This window comes from Leptidea sinapis, chromosome 30 (genome assembly GCF_905404315.1).
Source record: "Leptidea sinapis chromosome 30, ilLepSina1.1, whole genome shotgun sequence".
NCBI classification, from domain to species: Eukaryota; Metazoa; Arthropoda; class Insecta; order Lepidoptera; family Pieridae; genus Leptidea; species Leptidea sinapis.
In genome coordinates, this window is record NC_066294.1 from 3,080,757 (window position 1) to 3,105,925 (window position 25,169).

General features: G+C 36.7%; 2 protein-coding genes across 3 annotated transcripts in view; one reads left to right on the top strand and one right to left on the bottom strand.

Annotated features, from left to right (window-relative positions):
- Positions 1-5,756, bottom strand: part of LOC126973884 (ski oncogene) — a 91,251-nt gene extending 85,495 nt beyond the window's left edge. For both annotated transcript variants that reach the window (XR_007731435.1, XM_050821244.1), the window contains exon 1: positions 4,889-5,756. Coding sequence is in view for 1 of the 2 variants with exons in the window: in XM_050821244.1 (XP_050677201.1) it covers positions 4,889-5,689 (801 nt within the window). In the remaining variant the exon portion in view is untranslated. The remainder of the gene's footprint in view (positions 1-4,888) is intronic.
- A 15,507-nt stretch (positions 5,757-21,263) lies between these two features.
- On the top strand, positions 21,264-23,162 carry LOC126973909 (sepiapterin reductase). The gene has a single exon (XM_050821280.1). The coding sequence runs from the start codon at positions 21,411-21,413 to the stop codon at positions 22,200-22,202; it is 792 nt and encodes a 263-aa protein (XP_050677237.1). The 5' UTR covers positions 21,264-21,410; the 3' UTR covers positions 22,203-23,162.
- Positions 23,163-25,169: the final 2,007 nt, after the last annotated feature.

Below are 25,169 nucleotides of genomic sequence, written 5' to 3' on the forward strand. Positions count from 1 at the left end.
AAAGAGTATATACAATCACGGAGCTAGCAACATTTCTTCGCATGACTGCAGCGCCGCGTCTGAGAGACTCTACCTTGACTACAAAATGCATATTATTGTACGCAAATCTAATATCTATGTCATCGTGACACTCTACCCAGACTACAATCCTTCATCACACATACTTGAAGCCTCTATGTACAATAGTGTTCTTGAAATCGCGCCGAGAATATTGAACAAGATACCCACACATATCACAGAACTTAAGTTGTCGTGTTTTAAAAAGAAACTATTTAATCTCCTACTGATAAAATCGTACTATTTCATAAAAGACTTCTTTTCAGATACAACACTCATTGTGTATATATATATATATATATTTGTTTGACTTATTATTAAATACTATTTGTACGCCACAGCATGCGGGCAAGGAATGGAGAACTTTTATTGTGATTTGTAACATTTATGTATACCCTACTACAAATAAATGATCTTATCTTATCTTATCTCTGAGAGTCGATCGATCGTTGTCTAGCAATTTTGAGGTAGATCGCCAGCAGTTCAAGCTTGAGCACCCCTGGTCTAGCGCAATTAAAGTGTTCTGATTAGCAAATTCCTCCTACGTCTCCTCCTCTTCGATCATGGAGGTATCAGGGAACGCCTATCAAGCCCTGTCTTATCAACAGTTCCCGCGCGAGATTCGCAAGTTTGACATTGATAACGACTCCTTCTGATAACGTCCGTACTGATAAGAACTTGCTTCTGTTATCATTTATTTATATTTTGTTTATATTGAAAAAAGTTTCTGATAATGTAGGTAATGTGTAGATACGGTAACTTACTCTAATATTATAAAGAGACTAGCTGGCCCAGCAAACGTTGTATTGCCATATAAAGTAATAAAAATTATCTATATTTTTTTTTTTAGGAAATATAAAAAATAGATGACGACCGATTCTCAGACCTACCAAATATATCTATATATATATAAAAATGAATTGCTGTTCGTTAGTCTCGCTAAAACTCAAGAACGGCTGGACTGATTTGGTCTTGAATTATTTGTGGAAGTCCAGGGAAGGTTTAAAAGGTGAATAAATATGAAAGTGTTCGGAATTAAATAAAAAGAACAATTTTGTTTTTCCTTTGATGTGTCCCCCGTCGTCCGATATTTGTTTTGTATGGACATATTTTCTATGAGAGAATTTATTGACGCACGGTTTCACAGTTCTGCTGTAAAACAATTTCATTACAACAACAGGGAGCATATTTTACGAAATAATTCTTGATGTTATGATATATTATTGACAAATTCATAAAAAACAGTATTTTATTTATTGTATATACAGAACAACGTCTGTCGGGTCAACTCGTAATACATAAAATTTTGTACCTATGTACAAAAGTTATACATCTTGCGTATTTTGGCAGATTGTAGTTATCACACCACTAACGTTAAGATGTAAAAAGTGGAGTAAAACCCGTGGTGTGAAGACGAGAAAAAAAAAACATTTTCCATTCATAGTCATTCGTTATCTAAACTATCGAGAATGTCGAGATCATGAGAATAGACATTGACACATCACTTTCATCAATTACCAACAGGTGTAGTAAAATCCTTGGTGTGACGACGAGAAAAAAAAAATTACTCGTAGTCATACTGGTGTGACCACGAGTCGGGAATGAAAATTTATTGTACTACAATAATTATTATATTCGATTGCCATCTTGCAACCCTATAGCGGATTTGTGGATGGAATAGTATACCGATATATAAACCCGATACAAAAATAGGTGTTGATCGTCGACGGGTGAAAATTTGAAGTTGTATGTATTTTTAATGCTGAATCATAATAATGTTGGCCGATTCTCAGACCTACTCGATATACACAAAAATTTTCAAACAAATTGGTTTAGCCGTTTCGGAGGTGTTTGGTAACAAACACCGGGACACTAGAATTTTATATATTAGATAAAGTGTGCAAACGGAAGGTGTGGAGAGGTTTGGGGGAGGCCTATGATAGACAGCAAGACGACGGTCAACCAATGTCAAATAAATATTATCTATACTATAAAAAAACTGTAGAGTCAACTTTTTAACAAAAAATATGGGACGAGACGAGCAGGACGTTCAGCTGATGGTAATTAATACGCCCTACCCACTCAGGATTCTTGAAAAACCCAAAAATTCTGAGTGGCACTACATTTGCGCTCGTCAATGTATATTGCAGTTTCTAATCTTAAATAAATAAATTTAAAAAAGGACTTGGTACTATTATAAATGTATTTGCACGGTCAAAGATTTTTAGTGTGTTTATAATATTATTTAAAATGATAAATACATTGATTTTTTACTTTAATGCCTGGAAAACATTGCAACATCAAAACTAATAATATATGAACATCACTCAATAATAATAAAAAAGTACTTTATTACAGAAAAGTTAGGAAGGTTTCAAGGTTACACGAACAGTTTTATCTATTTCAAACAGATGCACATCAATTCACTTTTAACGCAAAAAAAAACTGGCTCGCACGTGTGTACGGTTCGCGAGTCTATCAGGGCCATAACAGGTATACGTCATGAAGAAAAAGCAACCGCGGCGCAACACGATAATGAGGTAGTACAATGTACGTGTAATTACGTTGATTAGCTTCAAGGCATGCGAGACGCTCAATCATGCATGCGCGGCCGAAGCGACTGCCGAACACGCATTTATTATCATAAAGGCGTGGCTCGTTGCGTGGAGAACACTTTGTAGGGTTCCGTAGCCAAATGGCAAAAAACTTCGATTCGTCATGTTGTCTGTCTGTCTGTTCGTGTTTGTCACAGCCACTTTTTTCCAAAACTACAAAGACTATACTGTTGAAGCTTGGTAAGTAGATGTATTCTGTGAACCGCATTAACATTTCCACACAAAAAATTTGATCCCCATACTTAGAACTGAAACTCAATTTTTTTTTTCATTAAACCCATACTTGTGGGATATGGGTAGGTGGGATAGGTATGCAAAAATGATTTTGAGGTTTCTAATATCAGTTTTTCTAAACTACTATTCAGTTGCGCGAGAAGACACTTGCAAAGTGATAAAATGAGTGTCCCTCCCCCAGTAACTTCTTTAAAAAAATATATGATGTACATTACCATGCAAACTTCCACCGAAAATGGTTTAAACGAGATCTACTAAGTAGTATTTTCAATACGTTTAAATGATGAGAACTAATTTGTACTATATGATTTTGAGCAAAGATTTTTTGCTTTATCTATTTAAATAATTTAATATCACTTTCCTCTCTATATATATAATCATTCTACTCTAACTCTCAAGCCAAACAACTTCTTCAAACGCTCTTGGGGCGTCATAACATTAAGATGATTGCGAAACTGAAGTGGCAGGGCACATAGTTCGACGGACAGATCACCGGTGGGGCAGTAAAGTCCTCGAATGGCGACTACGTACCGAAAGACGAATTGTTGGTATCTGGTCAAGATCGCCAAAATACGTTGGATGAGGGCAGCGCAGGACCGATCGTCATAGAGATCTTTGCGGGAGGCCTTTGTCCAGCAGTTGACGTCTTCCAGCTGATGACGATGATGATGAAACATTTGGAATTGACCTCTATGTCTATGTACTGATAGATATGTTTGAAATTACTAAGGCTGACAATTTAGTACGATTTCCTGTGAAATTCTCGTAAGAAGAACAGGCAAGACACCCACGGGCAACTCTTAGCCAAAAAAACGGTGTTTTTTTAAAGCCATACGACGGGAGCAGAAAGTTCCTTGAGAACCGCACTGCAGATGGCTTTACTGGCGTTCCCGCCACACATCCAGATCGTGAGGAAGATATGAAAGCTTTTGGCGGGCCATGTGAAGGTGATCGAACCGCTTCCCAAAGCACTGGTTTTCTCGACAATTCGAGCAGCTCAGCGTTGCACGTGCTCTAATGGTTTGAGCTGATACTGGGGTGCATCAGACCAAAAATGAGGACAATCTCCATATTTAGCCGGACCTGCGCGTTGTATAGCGCTGTAATTTTGAATTTTGCCCTTGGCCTATTGATGACGCCCAGAATCTTCGAACTCATTTCGGCTTTACCTTCCAGGTGACAACCGAATTATTTCGAGACCCAATTCGATACTTGGGTGCGTGAGATACTATTTAATTATGATTGTTATTCATAGTAATATTAGAGATTAATTCATTGGGAATAGATACGGGACTCCGATGGTCAAATAATATTAGTTAATTCTTCTCTTCTTCCACAAACTTAGTATAAAAATGGTATTTTATGCTTATTTTAGAAGAGTATGGTAGAGACTTAATTTACTCTTATATTCGGTATTCTGTACTATCCATAGACAAAACAAAGTATTAAGCATTTATAAAAAGGTTTTTCTCCTAGAAAATTAAGGAAGAATAAATCATTTCTTTACTAAGCGGTTAATGTCTGATAATTCAATTGACATGAGTTTGAACTTTGACGTACCGATATAATAATAGTATGACGTAGAGAGGCAATTTTTATGGTGAAGGTAAAAAAAGGGTATTTATTATCTATGGGTTTAATTAAGACAATGGAAGCCTCACGATTCGTCAATTTCAGAAATAGTTAACATACTTTCCTATATTATCATAGTAATTGAAAATGTAGAGACTACGTTTATAAAAACAAATTAAAAACTCTACTTGTGTTTTTTTTGACTACATTATAATATTGGTTTATAAACGAATAGATAATATTGAGCAGATAATTTGATAGCAAGTAATTGGTAAGCCATAGTATTAACTGTTAACACGTGGAAGACATAGAGTATACAACTCAGGTCGGGGAGGCGAGGTCGAATGAAGAAATCGATAAATTTCGTCGAGCCTCATTCTAATAGGGTTCCAATAGGAACAGTGACTCACCTGTTTCCTCTTGACCGGCAGGTGGTGCTTCAGCGACCCGAGCGCGGGCGCCGCCTCCCGCGCCGACAGCTGGTCCAGCAGCGCCTCGCACTTCCCGCGGTCGCGCTCGTCCTCGCTCACCAGCAGGAAGCGGCGCCAGCGCGCCGAGTCGAAGCCCCAGTGGCACGTGCGGTGCTCGGGCGCGTGCGAGTGCGCCACGAAGCGGCGCGGCGCGAACACGGCGCGGCAGTCGGCGCACTGCACCAGCGCGGGGCCCGGCGCCAGGCGGCCGCGCGCGCCGCCGAAGCACTCGTGGTACACGCGGAAGGCGGGCGGCGGCAGCGGGGCACACGCGCGCGCGGCGGGCAGCAGCGCCGCGCACAGCCGCTCCGCGTCCGTCTGCGTGATGAGCCCGCACGACGGCGCCGAGCGCGGCAGCACGCGCGTCGCCTTCAGCTCGTGCAGCTGCTCGGGCGTGCAGCGCGAGCAGTAGATCTGCAGCTCGTCGCACACGCGGTTGATCTGCTCCAGGCTGAAGTCCGTCAGCACCGACGTCAGGATCTGCGGCAGACACAGGCGCCGCTCGCCGCCCACGCTGAAGCACGAGATGCGCTCGCCCTCCAGCGCCGTCTCGCCGCGCTCGCCCGCGCCGTCGGCCGCCAGCAGCAGCGGCGGCGGAGCGCGCGCGGGGCCCGGGGGCGCGGGGCCCGGGGGCGCGGGGCCCGCCGCCGGCCGGCCGGCGCCCGGGCCCTGCAGGCTGCGCGGCGCGCTGGCCTGGTACGTCCTCAGCACGGAACTGATGTGCGGCGTGACCACGTCCATCGCGGTCCAGCTGCGACCCCCGCCCGACTAGCGCGCGACGGCCGCGCGCGTGACCTCTCTCCACAACGATTGTATCATGACTGCGGCCCGCGCCGCGCCGACCCGACCCGTCCGCCCCCCGCGACCCGCGCGGGGCCCCGCCCCCGTCGCACCCGGAACCGTGCAAAAATAAACGAAACCTCGCTCATTAGCGCATTGATATAGATGCCTCACTTCATCGGAGCGCGGTCCGTTTCGTGAGAGTTGTCGCTTTGTCCGCGGATACCGTGTACAGTGCGGCTGTGACACATGAAGGCGTCGATCGCGGTCCGAAGGCTCTGCTGCGGGCTGGCTCGCGGTCGCGACTCGCGACTCGACAATCAGTCGAGGCAGCAGACGGATGGTTCGGTTCGGCTACTGGAGAGTCTAGCCGGAGCCTCACCCCGCTCCCCGCGACCCGCGTGCGCCGCGCCGCCGACGGGTCACGTGACCGACCTTCCCGTCAAAATAACCAGAATGGCAGTGAGTCGCGCTCTAAATACGTCAAAGATAAGACTAATCAGATGCGGCATGTTATGGTTATCAGCAGTAGCTGAAGGCTAGGAAATATGTTTGAATCCAAAACGTGTAGGTTGTGCACATTGTATTAGTGAATTATTTTTAAGTTTAAGTTATTTTAATTCAATTTTAGTATATGTGACAAGTAAACCTTTAATTGAGATTATAGGACTTTATTTATTTAGGTATTTGCTTGGAGAATGATAATGGATGCACGATCCTATTCCTACCATGAATTTTCTCCCTAGCTCTGCATGTCATTTATGGATAGCATTTTTACAAGCTTCGTATTAGTGATATAAAAAAAGAAAGAAGCCAAAATTGACTTTACTGTCCGTTTATCGATGGCCTTTTTCTTAGGAACAAGAAGTTAAGTTAAAATTAACCAAGAAGCAAAATAAACAAGCAATAAATGAAGTTTCTAAATTAACCCACACAATTAAGACCATTTAAGCAAACATTCACTATGTGCCATACCACCACCTTCTTCAACGTCTATGAATTTCTGTAGATAAAGCTAAATGGATATTATATAAAAACACTCATATGATAGTACTGATAACATAATCTTTGTCGGCGCGACGCAGCGGGGTATCATTGAAGAGCGGGAGGGAACGCGGGTAGCGGGGAAAGAGGGCAGCTGCGTCTAGAGCAACCATTCGCAACTCCATGAAAACTGTTTTTATCACTTGCACTACCACGTTTGAAAACCAACCTTATGCTTTTGTGTTAAAATGTATAATTATATACGGATAGAGAGTTGTTTTGAATGTCATTACATACACTGACATATTCGAATGTAGTCTTTATTGTCTAAGGATAAACTTTACTATTGAATGTTTCTAGAATTGACAAAGAATTTTGTAATCATGCGAACGCTTGCTGAGTTGTGACTTGTGAGACCAACTATTCTATTTTGTATGTACAGTACTTGCGCCACGTCTTTGTGTTCGTATTTGTTTGTTTTTTTTACTAGGCCTGGCCAAAGCCTTACGTACCTACCTAGCAATTATAAATTATTATGATTAATAATATAATGATTTCAATTTGCCTCAATGTTAAGATTTATTATAAAAAAGTACCTATCTAATCACACTTTGGCCAACATGAAATAGGTACTTACTTCATATTTTTAGCCGACTTCAAAAAGGAGGAGGTTATCAATTCGATCGGTATTTTTTTTAATGTATGTTTTACCGACACCGATTACTCTGAGATTTATGATCCGATTTACGTATTCGATGCAGAATAAATGTCATTTGGTCCCATAAAAATTTTACATAGTAAATTTAGTTTTCATTTTATGAAAATTTTGTTTATCTGGATGGTATTTTTTTGTGTACGGCTTTTTTAGGAGTTTCCATTCAGGTCATTATAAACTGAGACCAAAAAGTAAAAAAAAAAAACTACGCTTAAAAAACTGACTTCAAAAACTGAAAAGTATCAAAAAACTAAAAATTTTATTCAATACAATTAATACAATAATAATTTAATATTAATAAAATACTATTATTTGTATTTTATTAATATGAAAATATTTAGTTTGTCATAGCACCATATCTTGCAATAGTATTTAATAATTGTATTAATCGTGGCGTGTTTCCTGACCTTCTGAAACATAGTAAAATTACACCAATATTTAAGTCGGGATGCTCTTCTGACCCGAACAACTATCGTCCTGTGTCGGTTTTGCCGACCCTTAGTAAAATTTTTGAAAAAATAATTTTAAGCCAAATGCTTACTTACTTTAACTCTCATAAGTTACTTCATTTGAAACAATTTGGCTTTACTAGGGGACGTTCAACAACGGATGCAGGTGTTGAGCTGATCAAGAATATTTTTGATGCCTGGGAGGAATCGCAAAATGCACTTGGCATCTTCTGTGATTTATCTAAGGCTTTTGATTGTGTTCAACATTCAACGCTGGTCAGGAAGCTATACCACTATGGCATAAAAGGAACTGCGCTCGATCTTCTGACTTCATATCTAAACAATAGAATTCAGAGGGTCGACGTGAATGGCAGGAGATCTCCTGGGACTCCTCTCAGTATGGGGGTACCACAAGGGTCTATTCTTGGACCGTTCCTCTTCCTTATCTATATAAATGATCTTCCTAATCTTATACAGAAAAAAACATAAGGTAGTATTGTTTGCGGACGACACTTCACTGATTTTCAAAGTGAAAAAAAACCAAGCTATGTATGACGAAGTGAACGATATTTTATCTGACATCGTGTACTGGTTTAGCGCTAATAACCTATTGTTAAATAGCAAGAAAACTAAATTCATTAAATTTACCGTACCAAATGTCAAAAATGTAAATGCAAATGTTTTGTTAAATGGAGAGGTGATAGAACCGGTGGAATCTGCTATATTTCTTGGCATAACTCTAGATTCCAAATTACAATGGGGCCCCCATATTGAAGGATTGGGGAACAGACTTAGTTCTGCAGCATACGCGGTTAAAAAAATTAGACAATTAACTGACATAGATACGGCGTGACTAGTATACTTTAGTTATTTCCATAGTATTATGTCCTATGGTATATTGCTATGGGGCAACGTTGCCGATATTAATACAATATTTGTGCTGCAGAAGAGGGCTATTCGCGCTATTTATAACCTAGGTCCTAGGGAATCATTGAGAGCAAAATTCAAAGAAATTAACATCTTGACTGTTGCTTCTCAATATATTCTTGATAATGTAATGTATGTTCATAGGCACATAAGTGAATTTGCCAGAAACTGTCATAACCATAATGTTAACACCAGGAACAGACATAAACTGATGATGCCTACTACTCGGCTAAGTCGAGTTAGTAAGTCTTTTGTGGGGCGATGTATATGCTTTTACAACAAGATCCCAGAAAATGTTCAAAACAAAGGTGTTACGTTATTCAAAATTGTTAAAAAACGTTTGTGTGGTAAAGGTTACTATAACATAAATGACTTTCTTAATGATACCACAGATTGGGAATGGAGCGACCGCCCTCAGGCTATTAAATAATAAGTTTAATTGTACAATGTTACTTTGTAAATGTTACTTTAATTCTAAAACATATTTTTGATGAAAAAAGAAAAGCCCGTTGAGTTTGTTGCGCCCATTCTTCTCAGGCCTGAGGCATTCACTTTGGAATGGGTGGTAGTTTTTTTGACTTTCAATCAGTGATTTCACATCCTATTTTGAATAAAAATATTTGAATTTGAAATATGAATTTGAATAGGTATGTTCTATATTATTGTCCATTGTAACCTAAAAAATAATTTATTAATGTTTAATTTATGGAATTATTTTGTCTTCAAGTTTATGTATTGTAAGTACGAATATAATATTTGTAACTTAATTTTTGTAAACGAAAGTTTTGGTCCTTTTTTTATGGAAAAGGAGGACAAACGAGCGTACCCGGTGTTAAGTGATCACTGCCGCCCACATTCTCTTGCAACACCAGAGGAATCACAAGAGCGTTGCCGGCCTTTAAGGAAGGTGTACGCGCTTTTTTTGAAAGTAAACACGTCATATCGTCCCGGAAACACTGCACAAGAAAGTTCATTCCACAGCTTTGTAGTGCGTGGAGGAAAGCTCCTTGAAAACCGCACTGTGGAGGACTGCCACACATGCAGATGGTGGGGATGATATCCTAACTTGTGGCGTTTCGTGGTGGAATTTGGCGGCAGGAATTAGGTGAAACAGCTCTTCGCAACACTCCCCGTGATAAATGTGATAGAAGACACACAATGAAGCCGTTCACAGAGCACTGGGTCCCCGACAATTCGAAATGCTCTGCGTTGCACGCGATCAAATGAATCGAGCTGATACTGGGGTGCGCTAGATCAGAGATGACAGCAATACTTCATGTGTGGCCGGACCTGGGCTTGAAGTATTGCCGTGCTCTATTAATTACTCCCAGCTTCTTCGAAACCAATTAGGCTCTGCCTTCCAGATAGCCACGGAATTGGCAATTGCTCGAGATTTCGAGTCCCAGTATTCCGATTCTGGTCGAAGCTTTTACCCTATTCTGCGACCTTATCAAGAGAGGACTCGATAGAAGACACAAGTTTCTCCCGGCACTGGTCGACGATTTCCCGAGAGAGACCTACATGGCCCGTGTATACGGCATCACCAGTGCTGTCGTCTGCATAGCAATGTTTGTTGGAGATGTCCAACATATCATTGATATGCAGAAGAAAAAGCGTGGAAGACAGCACTCCAGAGTTCACGGGCTTCGGGGCTCGAGCAATAACCGTCGTCATGGGCTGTAATTGACAATGAAATAAGTACTGCAAACAAATATAAGATTATAGAGAACATTAATATTAAAAATACTTCCGAATTTAGATTAGGGGTTAGCCCCTACAGAATAGCAAATGAATTTCATGATTACTTTATCGAATTGACTGATGACGGTCTGACTACAAATGGACATCTGCAAGCACCAACCAATCAAAGCTTTTTGGGAACTATTTTCATAAGACCTATGTTGGAAGTTGAGGTTGGAAACGAGATTATGTCATTAAAAAATACTAACTCCGAAGGAGAAGAAAGTTTTGAAGGCATGTTGTGGTGGTCTATTAACTGTTCTGACATTTTTGATTAACTTATCTTTCGCCGGTGGTACATTCCCAGATTTACTTAAACTATCAAGAAAGAAATATATTTATTTGTAACCAGTGGCGTCTTTACGACATTTTCTTAGGGGGGGGTAATAACTTCAAGAAGTCGCCTTGTAACTGTAAGAGAGGGTTAAAGGAAAAAAAATTTTTTACTTTTTTAATAACACTTTTAAATCTCTATGTAAAATAAAAACACTTTACAAAAATAAACTTTAGGGTTTTAAGGAACATAATGGTTATTAAAAATTATTAATAATAAAGTAACATAAACGTATTTTTTTTTTGTAATTTAATAAAATACTACATAATACGTAAGAATGATACATAATATCACAAATATAAAATAATTATTTCAACAGATAAAATCTAATTTTCTTTTTTTTTCAGTAGCAAACTTATTAATTACCGAATCAATATTAATTTCAACATTTCGGTGTATGTATAAAAGAGCTAAACTTGAAATTCTTTCTTGGCCCATTGTTGCTCTCAGCCAATTTTTTATTATTTTAAGTGTTGAACGTAAAGTAAAAGTAGAACCTCCTGTAAGGTTAAGTGTAAAACAAAAGTTCGTTCTCTTCAAATTTATGTGATAAATTCCCATTTTAAAACGGAGTTTCAAATAAATGTATAATTCTTATTGTTAAAAAATAATTGATTGAAATAAATCTAACATTTTCCGCAAGATCCAACGATATTTACGAATCTAAAATTCTATTTTCTCTAGCATGGTCCAGAATAAACCTGTTTTATTTGATTTCCTCCACCAAAACAGATATTTCATAACGAGAACTAAGACAAATTTTATGACTAAAGAATTTTGTGAGAAAACGTTTTTGAGTCAAAAAAACTCCGGTATACCAAGTTCTCTGAATTTTGGAAAATTAAATGCGCGGAATGGGAAAGTCGGAATTCTCGTAACAGACTTGGAAGGATATTTAAATCAGATTTTCGATACAATAATTGAATTATGACTCTGGGAACTAACTACTACCGAAGATTTGATTTTGTTTTCTCTTTAAGATTCATCTATTCCATTGTTTTTGTCAAACTTCAAATTTTATTTGAGACCCGATTTTCGTAAACACAATATTTACATAATATTATAATAGAAAAAACATTTATACAAAACAAATTACAATTTGGAGTTTTGTCACTAATTGCTCAAACTTCAGCATAATGCTGATTACTGTCGCAACCAGCGCTGATCTTCCAGTGGGACCACTAAATGACGCCACACACGAATGCTATAAGTAGCGCACGCCTTTCTAATTACACTTTTTATCTTAGGTAGCAGGTTCTTAACCTTACCTTACCTCATGTAACTATAGTTCCAGATAATATTATACATACAAAAACCTTTAACAAGCAATCTAGATTGCACTGGTGTCTATAGTTAATAGTTCTTCTTTTTTTTTTGGTGCTAGAAAAATAAATTTCTTTAAAATTAGCCTTAAAACTAGGTAAACTACGCTGGCTCCGGATTGGTGGTGGAATATTATTCCAACATTTCGTCGCTGCATATCGTAAGCTGCCTTTCAATGCAGCAGAGAAATGCCGCTCTGTTTCCAGTTGCAACGATCATTGAGACCTGGTTGCTGCCAACCACTTCAACTTTGTACTTAGATAAGACGGTGTTTGATGTTTTATGACCCCGAACAGAAGACACGCCATATGCAGTTTACGACGGTGCAACATTTTGATCCAAAGGTTCTGATTAAGAAACGGTATGACACGTGCCCTCCATGGTATGTCAAAACAGAATCTCGCGCATGCGTTCTGCACTCGTTGCACCAACTTCTGAGTTGAAACTAGCAACCTCGGGCCATATACTGTATCCATATAATTAAGTTTAGATAAAACCAAAGATTCAACAAGTTTTATGCGTAATTCTTCTTTTAGGTATGATCTCATTATATACAGAACTTTTAATCTATAAAAGCAAGCCTTGAGGCATTCAGCTATATGGTTTTTGTATCTTAATTCACAATCCATATTCAGGCCAAGATTACGCGCTTCAAAAACGCTTTCTATGGGTAGCCCTAATAGTGATATATCAATCGATGGCTCAATAGTTTATCGAGTTGATATTTACTGCCAAAAATTACAAATTTAGTTTTGGCTGGATTGAGCAATAAGCTGAAATAAATAATAATTACTAGCTGACCATGCAGCTACTCTAGAGAGATCTTCATTTAGCTTATTAATAGCATCATTTATATCACACGGCTTGCAGGAGATATACAATCGCATGTCGTCGGCGTATATTTGCATATTGCTATTATGAACCTCCTTGATAATGTCAGCAGTGAACAAGATAAACAAAATTGGGCCCTAAATAGATCCTTGTGGCACTCCATGTGCCTCACTGCTAACTTCTTTGATATTAGAGAACTGCCGTCAGAATTCTCAATGCGCACGTATTGGTATCGGCTACTCAAATAACTTGCAAAACATTGGACAGTTTCAGTGTCAAAACCATAATACTTTAATTTTGATAAAAGTAGATTGATATTCAAACAATCGAACGCCCTGGAAAAATCTAAAAGGACCAAAACTTGATGAATTTAACGAGATGAAGTCATACGCGTCTGACCATAAATTAACTAAATACGGGGTTCGTCAGGGAAGTTTTCTTGGCCCGTTTCTATTTCTAATTTATATTAATGACATTATAAACATAACAAAATACAAATATGTCCTCTTTGCAGACGATATTTCCATTGTTGTGGCTTCTGACAAAAATGCCTCCGTAAGTGATCATGAAGCTGACACTAACATGACGATGAATTCAATTAGTCAATGGATTAGACATTAAGATAAATCTGGCAAAGACAAATTATGTTCAATTAAACGCAACTAAAGACGAAAACCCAGTTCTAAATGTTAATTATAATACCACCACTGATAACACAGCAAATCAAACAAAGTTTCTGGGATTGATCTTGGATGACACCATTCGATGGGAATCACATATTTCAAACGTTTGTAGCAAAATCAACAAATTTGTTTATGCTCTTCGGCAAAAAAAAATGTTACTTGTTTACAAACAACATTATTAGCTTATCACGCTTTCGTTGAATCTGTTCTACGTGACAGAGCTCTGTGAACGGCTGGATCACTTGGCGTTGCGTAGAGATGTCGCTGCATTGTGTGTCTTCTACCGCATTTATCACGGGGAATGTTCAGAAGAGCTGTTTAACCTGATTCCTGCCGCCGAATTCCACCTTTGCACGACACGCCGCAAGTTAGGATATCATACCCACCATCTGGATGTGTGGCGGTCCTCCACAGTGAGGTTTTCAAGGAGCTTTCTTCCACGTACTACAAAGCTGTGGAATGAACTTTCTTGTGCGGTGTTTCCGGGATGATACGAAATCCGTTTGAAACATTTTTTTACTTTTCTTTTTACGTTATCTTTTGTATCACGCTATAAATTTTTCGAAATGTCCATTGAAAATGATATTGTGGCTGAAATAACTGATGGGTGCAGATGACGGTGAAATTAGGAGTCTTTACCAACATATGATCAGAAATGCATTGCGATTATGGACATTTTTTATAAAAATTTGGACGCAGTAGATGAAAAAACATTTACATTGGAAGAAGAAGGAATAGATGAAGATGAATTGATGACGTTTGGAAACTTTAGCTAGACGACCGTGAGCTCTGGAAACGATGTTTCAGATTACGATTCAGATGGCGATGAAGATGGTGTTGACTTCAGTAATATCTGATCAGCAATTTGAATATCACGACTTAATAGGTACCTATAGTGAAAAGTTCGCGAAATATTTCGCATATCCCCAACTAAAAATGAAATATTCCAAAAATATGTTGGTATTGAAGAGATTAAAAAAGAATACACGTTAACTTGCGATTCAATAACATGTTGGAGAACTCTTGCAAACAATATTATGTATTATCAAGCCCTAAACATATTACACATTTTACATTTAAACTACATAGTGTTTAACAATCACCCAACCAATCGAGTAAGAGCAAAACTAACTCGAACGGTTGGCTCAGTCGGTAAGACCGCTCAGACGAAACCCGAGAGGCACGGGTTCGACTCTCGCATCGTTCATTAATTTTGGTTACAAATTTAATTTGTATAGGTTAGAAAATTCAAGACAGTGCCCTATCTACAGCTCAATATATTGTAACATCGTAACCTTATAAGTATTACCCACGGACTACGATATAAAATTCATATTATTAAAAGAGAAAGTAATATTAGGATATTACTACTTTCTAAAAAAGCAGTAGGCTGCTTTTTTAGGATTTTAGTTACACTTACGCAAAGCAGACGGTTCAATAAGCACCATTATTTACAGAAAGGCAACCCACACTGATATGTCTTCTGTCTTAAGACAGAGACAACTTCCTTCTGTGGGTAAATGTTTGTTTCAGAGAGTCCACCTAATCCTCGTCTGACGTCCGAACAGAGTACTGTGCCAACAGTGCCACATCAACCAGTCTACTTGTCCTATATAAAGCGTATTACGGACAGAAGTAGCAGAATCCTAAAACTATCTTTAATAAACACTATTTTTCAGCGACACAAGAAGATCCAGCAATTCTTGAGACGTTGTATAATATTTCCCTGCAAGACGCGGAGAAGTCTGTAAACTAATTTGTGACTGTGGCTTGTCTTACATTAGAAAAACTAAACGCAGCATTTCAGGCTGACTTAAAGAATTTAGGAGTACCAAAAACTGACGAAAGTCAGCAGTATGTGAACACATATCAGGCCGTCCAAAGGGATGTTGCCGATGCATATTTTTATATTCGCGGATACATAAATGGATGCGAATGCGGATGTGGATTATGATTTTTTTTACAGGGATTATATGGGTGCAGAAATAAAATAACAAGAATAATAGTATTGTTTTTAAAATGTTTATTAATGAGTAGTAGACATAAAAAATAATAGAATTATGTTTATGGTAAAAAGCAATATTTCCACCTTGTCGAGTCTGTTACGCAAAGGTTTGTAAATAAAATCCAGCACCACTAAACAATAGTGTTCGCTTGAACCATTGCCACAACAACCACCAGGTTTGACAAAAATCTGCGAGCTATTTGTGATAATAGTTTTAATTCTTCACTATTGCTCTATATGCTCCACCATTTTATGAGATTTTCATCAAGTTTGACCCTTTTTTTAGGGCGGTGACATATAAATTCCTTTTTAAGAACAGTTTCAGCGCTGACATTTTCCGGTATTTGCTCACTCTCATCTTCACTTGATAAATCTTACATCATAGCAAGATCGTTCCTAAAAGCAGGTTTTTCTGACCATACCAGACGGCCCTGGTCCTAGTTGTTGCGAATCATTTTCTGAGGATACTGTGATTCTCATTCTTTGAACCCCATCTGAATTAAAAGTACCTAACGTTAAACTTGGTAATTATAGGTACCATAAAGATATCTTCATTAATCTTTTCCTCCGTCACTGGTGTAAAAAATTATGTTTATGATAATGATAAGTAGTTGACAATGACATGTACAAATTGTTCTCTGTTAAGTTAGAAGACTTTGTTTTAAAAACATTGTTATACAACTTAACAATTTTCAGAGTGCTAAGGGCCTGTCGAATTGAATTATAATCTTCTGATCTTGATGAACAGTCTTCAAAATGTTTGCTAAGCATTTGGTTTTTTTACATTATAGTGGAAATAAAGCCACGAGAGCTTTAGTGACATCGTACTTTATGGGGCACTCGTGATAGAAATTATTTTACAGTTGTATGCGAATACATCAAATGGTTGAGTAATTTGGTTAACGCACCCTCTTTCGTTAAATTAATTACTTACAGATCAAGTTGAAGAAATAATAAGGTTACTTAAGGTTGGAAAGGAAAAAAACTAATCAACTCGAGGTTTATCAAATGTGTGACACCAATCAACTAACGTAAATACGTGTGACTAATACAGGCCTTTGTTGCGAATGACAGACCACGTCAAAATTGCGACCAGACGGCCGGTCGGTTGATGTTACCAGTTGACGTAAGTATATATTTTTTTGCTTGGTGCTTGAATTGGATTGATGATGGGAAATAGTAGATTGTTAACCTAGGGTCGAAAGAATCAATTCCCGAGGTACCTATTTAGACCTTGCTGCGCTCGGGCGGCTATAGTCCGAGTAGAAATTGATTCTTTTACCCGTGTTAAGCACTTTACTTTTCATTTCGAATATGTTGTATATCTAAACTATTTATTGATATTAAATCATAATATTAGTAGTAGTACCTATTTAAAATTAATTGTCAAATTAGGACAATTTATCACGAATTTTAAATATGGAACTCTCCGCGTAATTGTTGCGGCTTATTCCGCTCAAAGAAGTTTGCGCGAACTCAGTGTGAGCTCACTGGCTGTGTAGAAAGTCACATGGCCGCAGCTTTTTTTTAGTTAGTTTTTTTTACATAAAACTCTTCACAGCTGAAAGCAGTTCTATTTTTGAAGTTCATTCCGGCCCTTAGGTGGAAAGTAATTTATATGAGTTTTTCCCTCTCTAAGGAGGGAAGCAGCATTTTCCATCCAATAATCAGATCAAGACAACATTACTTTCCGAGTATGAGAAATGAAAAATATATCTATTGATTTTGACGGTCAAAAAGATGGCCTGCATTCAATAACACTTAGTTTTGAACAAGAATTAAAAAGATTGTCACATTTGTGATTAGTAGTCCAGCATAATTTACAATTGCCTAAATATTACACAAATTACATACATCGGTAGTTTTCCAATTATAGAGCATAATGCGACTCAGTACCGCAAAATACCGAATTGTGCTGATGCTTAATTGGAACATGAATTAGTTTTAAAATGCACCAGCAGAGTGCTTGTGTACTAAGTTCAGTGTTGAAAAAAAATATTCATAGAGTTAGCAATCTAATAAGATAATAAAATGTTGTCTCATTTTGGTAAATATGTTCATTTCCACGAAATTTCATTTATGATGTCTGCTTCATTAGATGATTCGATCAAGCCATTGCAATGTTGACAAAAGTATATTTCTGTACAATAAATTTGTGTATACTTTTTAAATTCTAAAATGAAATTGTCTTCACATTTTAAATGTGTTATATAAAATAAAATAGTCAATGTCTGTAGCTTCATTAGTTTTAGTTTTATTTATTTAGAGCATTGGTAACAAGACCATCAGCTCAAAGCAAAATACAAGAAACGAAGAATATTTCAATAATTTTTCGCTAATGTTGTGCCTTTATCCATACTTAAATTTTTTTAAGACAGTAGCTGAATTAAGTTTCTATTATTTCTAAAAAACTACAACGAAAATAAAAATTTCAAAATTTTTTCAACAATAAACAATATTACTACCGATAGTTAATATTTGGATCAATGCCAACTTATAGAAAAAACACACGTTAATTTTCTACCACTGAGTTGGTATCTATTATACGCAAAACGTGAAAGCAGTACTTTTGAGAGTGCTCGATTGTGCGAAGCGTAGCTGTAGTTGGAACACTCAACGTTAAGTTATGATTATGCCGCATAATGCGCTCTAGTACTGTAATTGGAAAACAGTCATGATACATTTTGATTTCTAAATGTGGGGTTACTAGTGCCATTGGATCCCATACTAAAGAACTTTAACCTTCCAGTTGTTATTAACTATTCCGTTGTATCCCCATTTTTTTAATTAATTAATACTAGCTGTTAGCAACTTTTTTTTAAGTCTAAGTGTAACTTGTTGAATTATTATATATACATACATCAATGAATGGATTTTGAACTGGTACTACAAATGTTTAGTGCAAGCTTAAAGGTGTTTCTTCTTCAGGAGTTTTAAGGTTTTAAGATTTCTAGTTGTCGATTTATAAGACAATTTCTTGCTGCACATAGTGCAAACAGTACTTTACATTTCTCAAAATAGTGCCAAATAGCGACAGTGTCATCGTCCCGCCATAATTATTTTTACCTACTACTATTATATTTTCGCGCACATCAGGCAGCCATATTTTATTATTAAAACTGTATGATATTTTTATGTTCGACCAGATCCATACATTGATTAATCATCGGTAAAAAATATTCTTTTCTATCAAGTGTCACATGTAAAGTGTCAACTGTCAAGAACAAGATTCAAAAATACTTTATATACTCTTGGGATACTATTGATAAATTCTGTGTGTGGCGATTGTCGTGACAAATTCATATAGCTAAACCTGTTGAAAACGTGAAAGTAGAGAAAATCTCCCACTCATTATTTCTTACATTAGAACACCAATCCCCATTTATATTCACCCGCTGTCAATATTATATCTACATTTTCTATTTTATTTGGCTGGTCACCTCCAAGTGAGTGGACGTGTTGTTAAGAATACTACGCTTCGCCTGTTACTGTTAGTCTGTACTTAATCTTACAGAAGTAATGTTTTAGATTTGATGGATCCTTGGGGTTGTAACAAAAAAGAAATTGAAGTTGCACCAGAATTTGAGGACAATTTTAAACTAGAAAGCGACTCTGAAAAACTATCTGATTCTGCTGAATATCTTGCGATTCTTGGTAAGTTTTTTTGTTAATCATGCAGAATGCACATAAAAATATAATTTTACCTGGTAATTTGCATAGTAGGTTGATAATTAATCAATAATTTGTATTTGTTTAGTTAGCTACATTAATAACAGTTACTGTTTGCTTTTTATGAAGATGAAACGCCGCTACGACGATTGACATAGGTCAGTCATCATAGCAACGATTTTGTCTTGCTGTCCCAATGGTCTATCGATTTTTCAAGTGCCCTGGGTGGGGCAAAGAGTGTCTAAGGTGGTCATTACACACCCATACCCTCCCCCCTGCTGCACCCCTGGTGTTAATGCTGTTTTAAATTACAAGGAAGATAACTCTTATCATTGCAAAGACTAGGTAATCAGACTCATTCATAGTTTGTTTTTACTTAACATTGAGATAAATACTTAAGTAAGTTAGAAGTAAGCAATAAACAGCTAAGATAAATTAAAGTAAATTATCTTCTACTACTCTGATTGGAACTCTTTATATGTTATGATGATCTTACACTAATAAAATTTGAAAAACAACAAAATTCTATGAACTATGTGGGACTCGAACCCACAACCTCCGGCCTTCTGTGCCGGTGCTCTAAGATGAAGCCACAACCTGAGACCATGAAACTTTGTATTTAGGCACTTCATAAGAAATAATTTATAAATATTTGTTCAAGCATTTTTAAAACTTTGACCTACATGGGGTTGAAATAAAAGATTAAAAGTTCACAGGAAAATACCTACTATTAAAGAGACTGTCCACACTGACAAGGTATATCGGCTGTATCATTGAAGAGCACTGCCAGTCACGGAAAGAGCAGTTTGTGTGTGTATTATTTGAATAGTATCATTAAAATAAAAAAAAATTCACAATGTAACTATTCAAGACAGACTAAGTCGCGGGTAAAAGCTAGTAGAATATAAATTAAACATTAATATCATAACTTCAACAATGCAAACAAGTGAAGGACCTAGGGTTCATGGGAATCACTTTTTTAGAATACTGTCTACAACAATATTTTTGATGAGGATTTTATTTTGTGAAGAAAAAATACAGGTATATTTATAACGTTTCAAAAGTGATGCTAGTGTTTACCTTTATCTTCTTTTGTTTGTATGTGTGTCTCTTTGTTTGTGTTCGCCAAGGCAAAATGGCATGTTAAATTGTCTGTGGGCCGTTTAAACAATTTTTTTAAATACTTTAGCAATGAACTTAAAAAAAAATGCATATTCCCTATTATCATGTTTACCAGTGGGAGCCTTCTTTACACCGGATGCTAGCTAGATTATGGGTACTACAATGGTGCCTATTTCTGCCGTGAAGCAATAATGTGTAAGCATTACTGTGTTTCGGTCTGAAGTGATGTCTCAAGTGATGAGTGCAGTTGTAGTGCCACTCAGAATTTTTGGGTTTTCTATAATCTTGAATGGCAATGCATTGTATTGTGCAGGGTGTATCACTCTCCATCAGCTGTACATCCTGCTCGTCTCGCCCATTATTTTCATAAAAAAAAAAACAAAAATGTTAAAAAACCAAACTTATTATGTTTTAGATTTTAATAATTTGTATTCTTGTGCAACTCTACAAAATTAGCATGAAACCTTATTAATAAATCTTGAACTTGACGAAGTATAAAACAGGTTCTTAAAAATAGATTACATTAATTAACCACAAAATCATTGCTCAATGTTATAGATTATTATATAAACTGTAATTATCTACTATATATGTATATCTATGTGATCAGCGCAAATAGGCAAATGCTCATAGCAAAGGTTATCAACGTACATTGTGAACTTATCAAGAGATTTATTAAGTCGTTGGCATTCTGACTAGCAACATCATAATATAAGCTCATATTTATTTGCAGAAAGGAAATTACAGGCATTGAAGAAGAAGAATAAAGTTGTTGACAACTTGGCTGCATATCGAGCTGACTGTATTGACCGGTTGATGCGAGAAGGTTGCGATCTAGACCCAGTTGTCGGAGACACAGATCTTGAAAAGCTTCTGCAGGAGTAAATTATTGTAAGTAAAATGGCATCCAATTATTTGTCAGGCGCATCATTCTGTGTGATTTCTGGGGCGTCACAAGGCATTGGCAGGGCTATAGCAGCTGAGTTATCAAAGAATCTCGGCCCGAAATCAATTATGCTGCTGTTAGCACGCAACAAAGATGAGCTGGCAACTACAGCCAAACTCTGTGAATCTGATGATGTAAAAGTCATTTCTAAATCTATTGATCTAGCGTCTGCTTCCGAAAAGCAGATGAATGATGTAATTGTGGAAGCCTTGAGCGGACGTAAAGTAACTGATTTTGAGAACAGTCTTATTTTCCACAATGTCGGTTCTCTTGGCAACCTGTCTGTTGAAACATCTAGAATGGAGGATATTAATGAGCTCCGTGAATACTTTGATTTAAATGTGTTTAAAGTAATCTCGCTCAACACACAGTTCCTAAAGATATTTGAGAGCATTGAGGATAGGGTGATCATTGTTAATATAACATCACTGTGTGCTATTAAACCAATGAGTGGGATGGCTTATTATTGCAGCGGTAAAGCTGCTAGAGAAATGTATTTCAAAGTACTTGCCGAGGAGAAAAAACATATCAGAGTACTCAACTATGCCCCTGGACCCGTCGAGACAGCTATGATTGATTATATAATCGATAAAACTGTTAATTTGAATCTGAAAGATGTCTTTACATCATTTAAAAATCAGGGCACCTTGCTAAAGCCTGAAATGACTGCAAAGAAATGCATGAAAGTGTTGCTCTCTGCTAAATTTACACCAGGCGAACATGTTGACTACTTTGACGATGAATAAATATCTCTATATAACTTGATATTCAATTTCCGGATAAACAACCTCAAATAACCATGGTTTAAGATATCGAAGTGTCTCTGTAAAAGTATACTCATTTTAATACCAATTCTCAATTTTTTTTTCGTAATCTTAATATTAATTATCAGCTTAGTTAAGAATATTTTTATCATTTAACAAATTAAATATTTTACTAATCAAATATGCTCAAAGAAAAATATTAATATAGAGATTAATTACTTAATTATTTTCTTTAAGTTTATTATTTAGAACTTTCTTTATAGCTTTAAAAAAAAACAATTTTTTTTCTTAAAATAAATGTTCTTAATTGGTCTGATTTTCTTAAACATGATTTCAAGTAGAAATCTGGCTTAGCTTTTAATAACTTGGTTTTAAATATGTAATTTTGAAGTCTTTATCTTTTCTATTTTTTTTTTCATGATATCAATACATTTTACTAGGCTATAGGCTATACATATAAATGTTGTTGTAATAATTAAGTGAATTCTTACAGAAAAATATGAAATAATAATGTTATTATATGAAATAAGACAGCACTTGAAATTAACGGATTGTTTAATTGTGATCATAATTGGATTATATAAAGCCTTAAATTAAGGATTGGTCTCCGCTGCGCTCCAACTAGATACCGCAGGCTTAGTCGCAAAGTGCGGCGACTAATACAACGCCCAAGTGGTCGTACTCGAGCCAGCCTCGAAGAATGTGTGACGTCGACGTGAACATGTTCTGTTAAACAGTGATAATAATTGAAACTCGGGTCGGGTTGCTTAGTAAAACTTTGTAAAATAATACTACAAGAAATAAGAAAGACACTGGGATTACATGTCATCATTAAGTATTTTGTATTTAATTAATTTCAATGTAAAATAACACGATGCGTATGTTATAAATTTTGAAAGATGCAATTTGTCGTAATAAAAAACGCTATTGTTCTTAGGTAGTGTGGCAGATACCACATGCCGACTAGATAGTCGGAACGCAGTTGAGACCAATCCTTAAACTAAACATAAAGCTAATAAGGTAGACATGTAGCTGTTTGTAATGTGTTTGTTCTGAACTTTTATAGAATTTCGAAATTTGTCTTTTCATGTTTCCTTCTTGTCTGCTTACTTTATGTATAAAACCAATAAAATATCCACATATATACTTCTCACATGAAGTCGGTTTTATTTAAAGTAAAACCCAATTTGAACCGTGCTTTTCTTATGTATGAAGACAGCACAATTAATTTTATTCGAGTGTATTCTGAAAATTATTTGTAAGGACATGTTAAAGTTTGTGCTACATAGTAAGTTAATTAATATATTACAATTAATTTTGATTTATACCCTCAAGAGTATTGACGAAGCAAATAAATCGTAATTTGGTAAAAACGCTTAAATTTAATGGAAGCCGCATTTAGGGCTGTATTACACCGGGAAACCACAGTGCCGCAACCAGTCGCCGCTACCAACAAACTATATAGCTCTATACAGTAATAGGCCCGGTGTCCACTAAAGCGGAGAAGAGATGAGATGCGTTTTGATATTTCCACATATTCTCTCCGCTTAGCTTCGGTGGAAATCAATCAAGCGTAGGAGATGTCTCATTTTTTTTGTTACGACGCCCTCGTTTGTCTCGCACACCCGAAAGCGTTATTTATTCAACTGAATGAATGACTGACATGAATGCAAAAGGCGTCCCTTCCGTATATTTAACCGACTTTAGTAGTTTAGCGAAGTATTTTAACTTAAAAAAGGAGGATAAGTTCGTAGATATCAGTTGACTGATTTCGAGATCTCACAGCTCACATCTCCGCTTTAGTGGAAACCGGGCCTTACTCAACTGGTATCTGTTTGGTTGCGCAACCAATTTGATGGCGCGACCAACTCGGACGCGTCATGACTCCGGTGTCTAATTTGGTAGCAACCAGTCGCGCCATCGTGGTGTCACAGTGAAACGTAGCCCTAAATGCTCAGCGATTTTTTTTTAATTTTACTATAAAAATCTACCAGAAACTGTTGTTAAAATTATTGAGCAATGTTAAATCTTTATATTATATTATAATCTTAATCGTTTTGTCAGTTTTTAATAATAATTGCTTATTGTAATGAATCTCGTTATATTGTTGAAAAGGTCATTATCAAAATTGTTGATTTTTGTTTGGGATATTATATAAGTATATACATAATTGGACGTAATTCCAGAAAAACGTTCCAAACCACAATCATGTCAAAATTGAGTAAAGGACTTTTGTGGTCACGTGATTCATATTAACGGACTGACAAAAAATGGCAGCCCTACTGTCTTTAAATGACATCATGACTTAGTAGCCTAACCCACATGTATGGAATATTTATTAAACTTTAAACACGAATTCTTTAAAATGTAATGTTTGTGGCTTGGAACGTTTTTCAGGAACTTCGTCCAATCGTCAAATAATTTTATTTACAATAATTTTAGTTGTTTGTTTGTAAATGACCTTTTATTTAGTCTGTCTACATTCCATGTTAATCTAGTTGTATGTATGAATGCAATTCATATTAATAAATGCTTGGATGTGAATTATGTCTTTTAATATAATATACCCCTTTTTGTTTTAATATGAGTTACATTCATAATTATAGATTTGTTTGATAAAATATTGTACGTGATTGTCGGTTGGTGTTGAAAATAATCGGTAATCATTAGGTTTTATGACTAAAAGGTATTCTCTTGAAATCCATCTCACAATAATCTGAGTTCTGGTTTATAACCATAGTGCACGGTCTTCTTGACTTATTATCAGAAATATAGTTTATCTGATTTCAAAGCAGGTAAATAAAGAGTACGGGCTTCCAATAAAAGATATTTTTCGTACTTTTTGTTGTTGACATATTAACAGTCAATAGTCGACTTTTTTAAAGTAAGTATTTAAAACTGAGCGCTTGTTGTATTTATTACAGTTATTGATTATATATTCATTATACC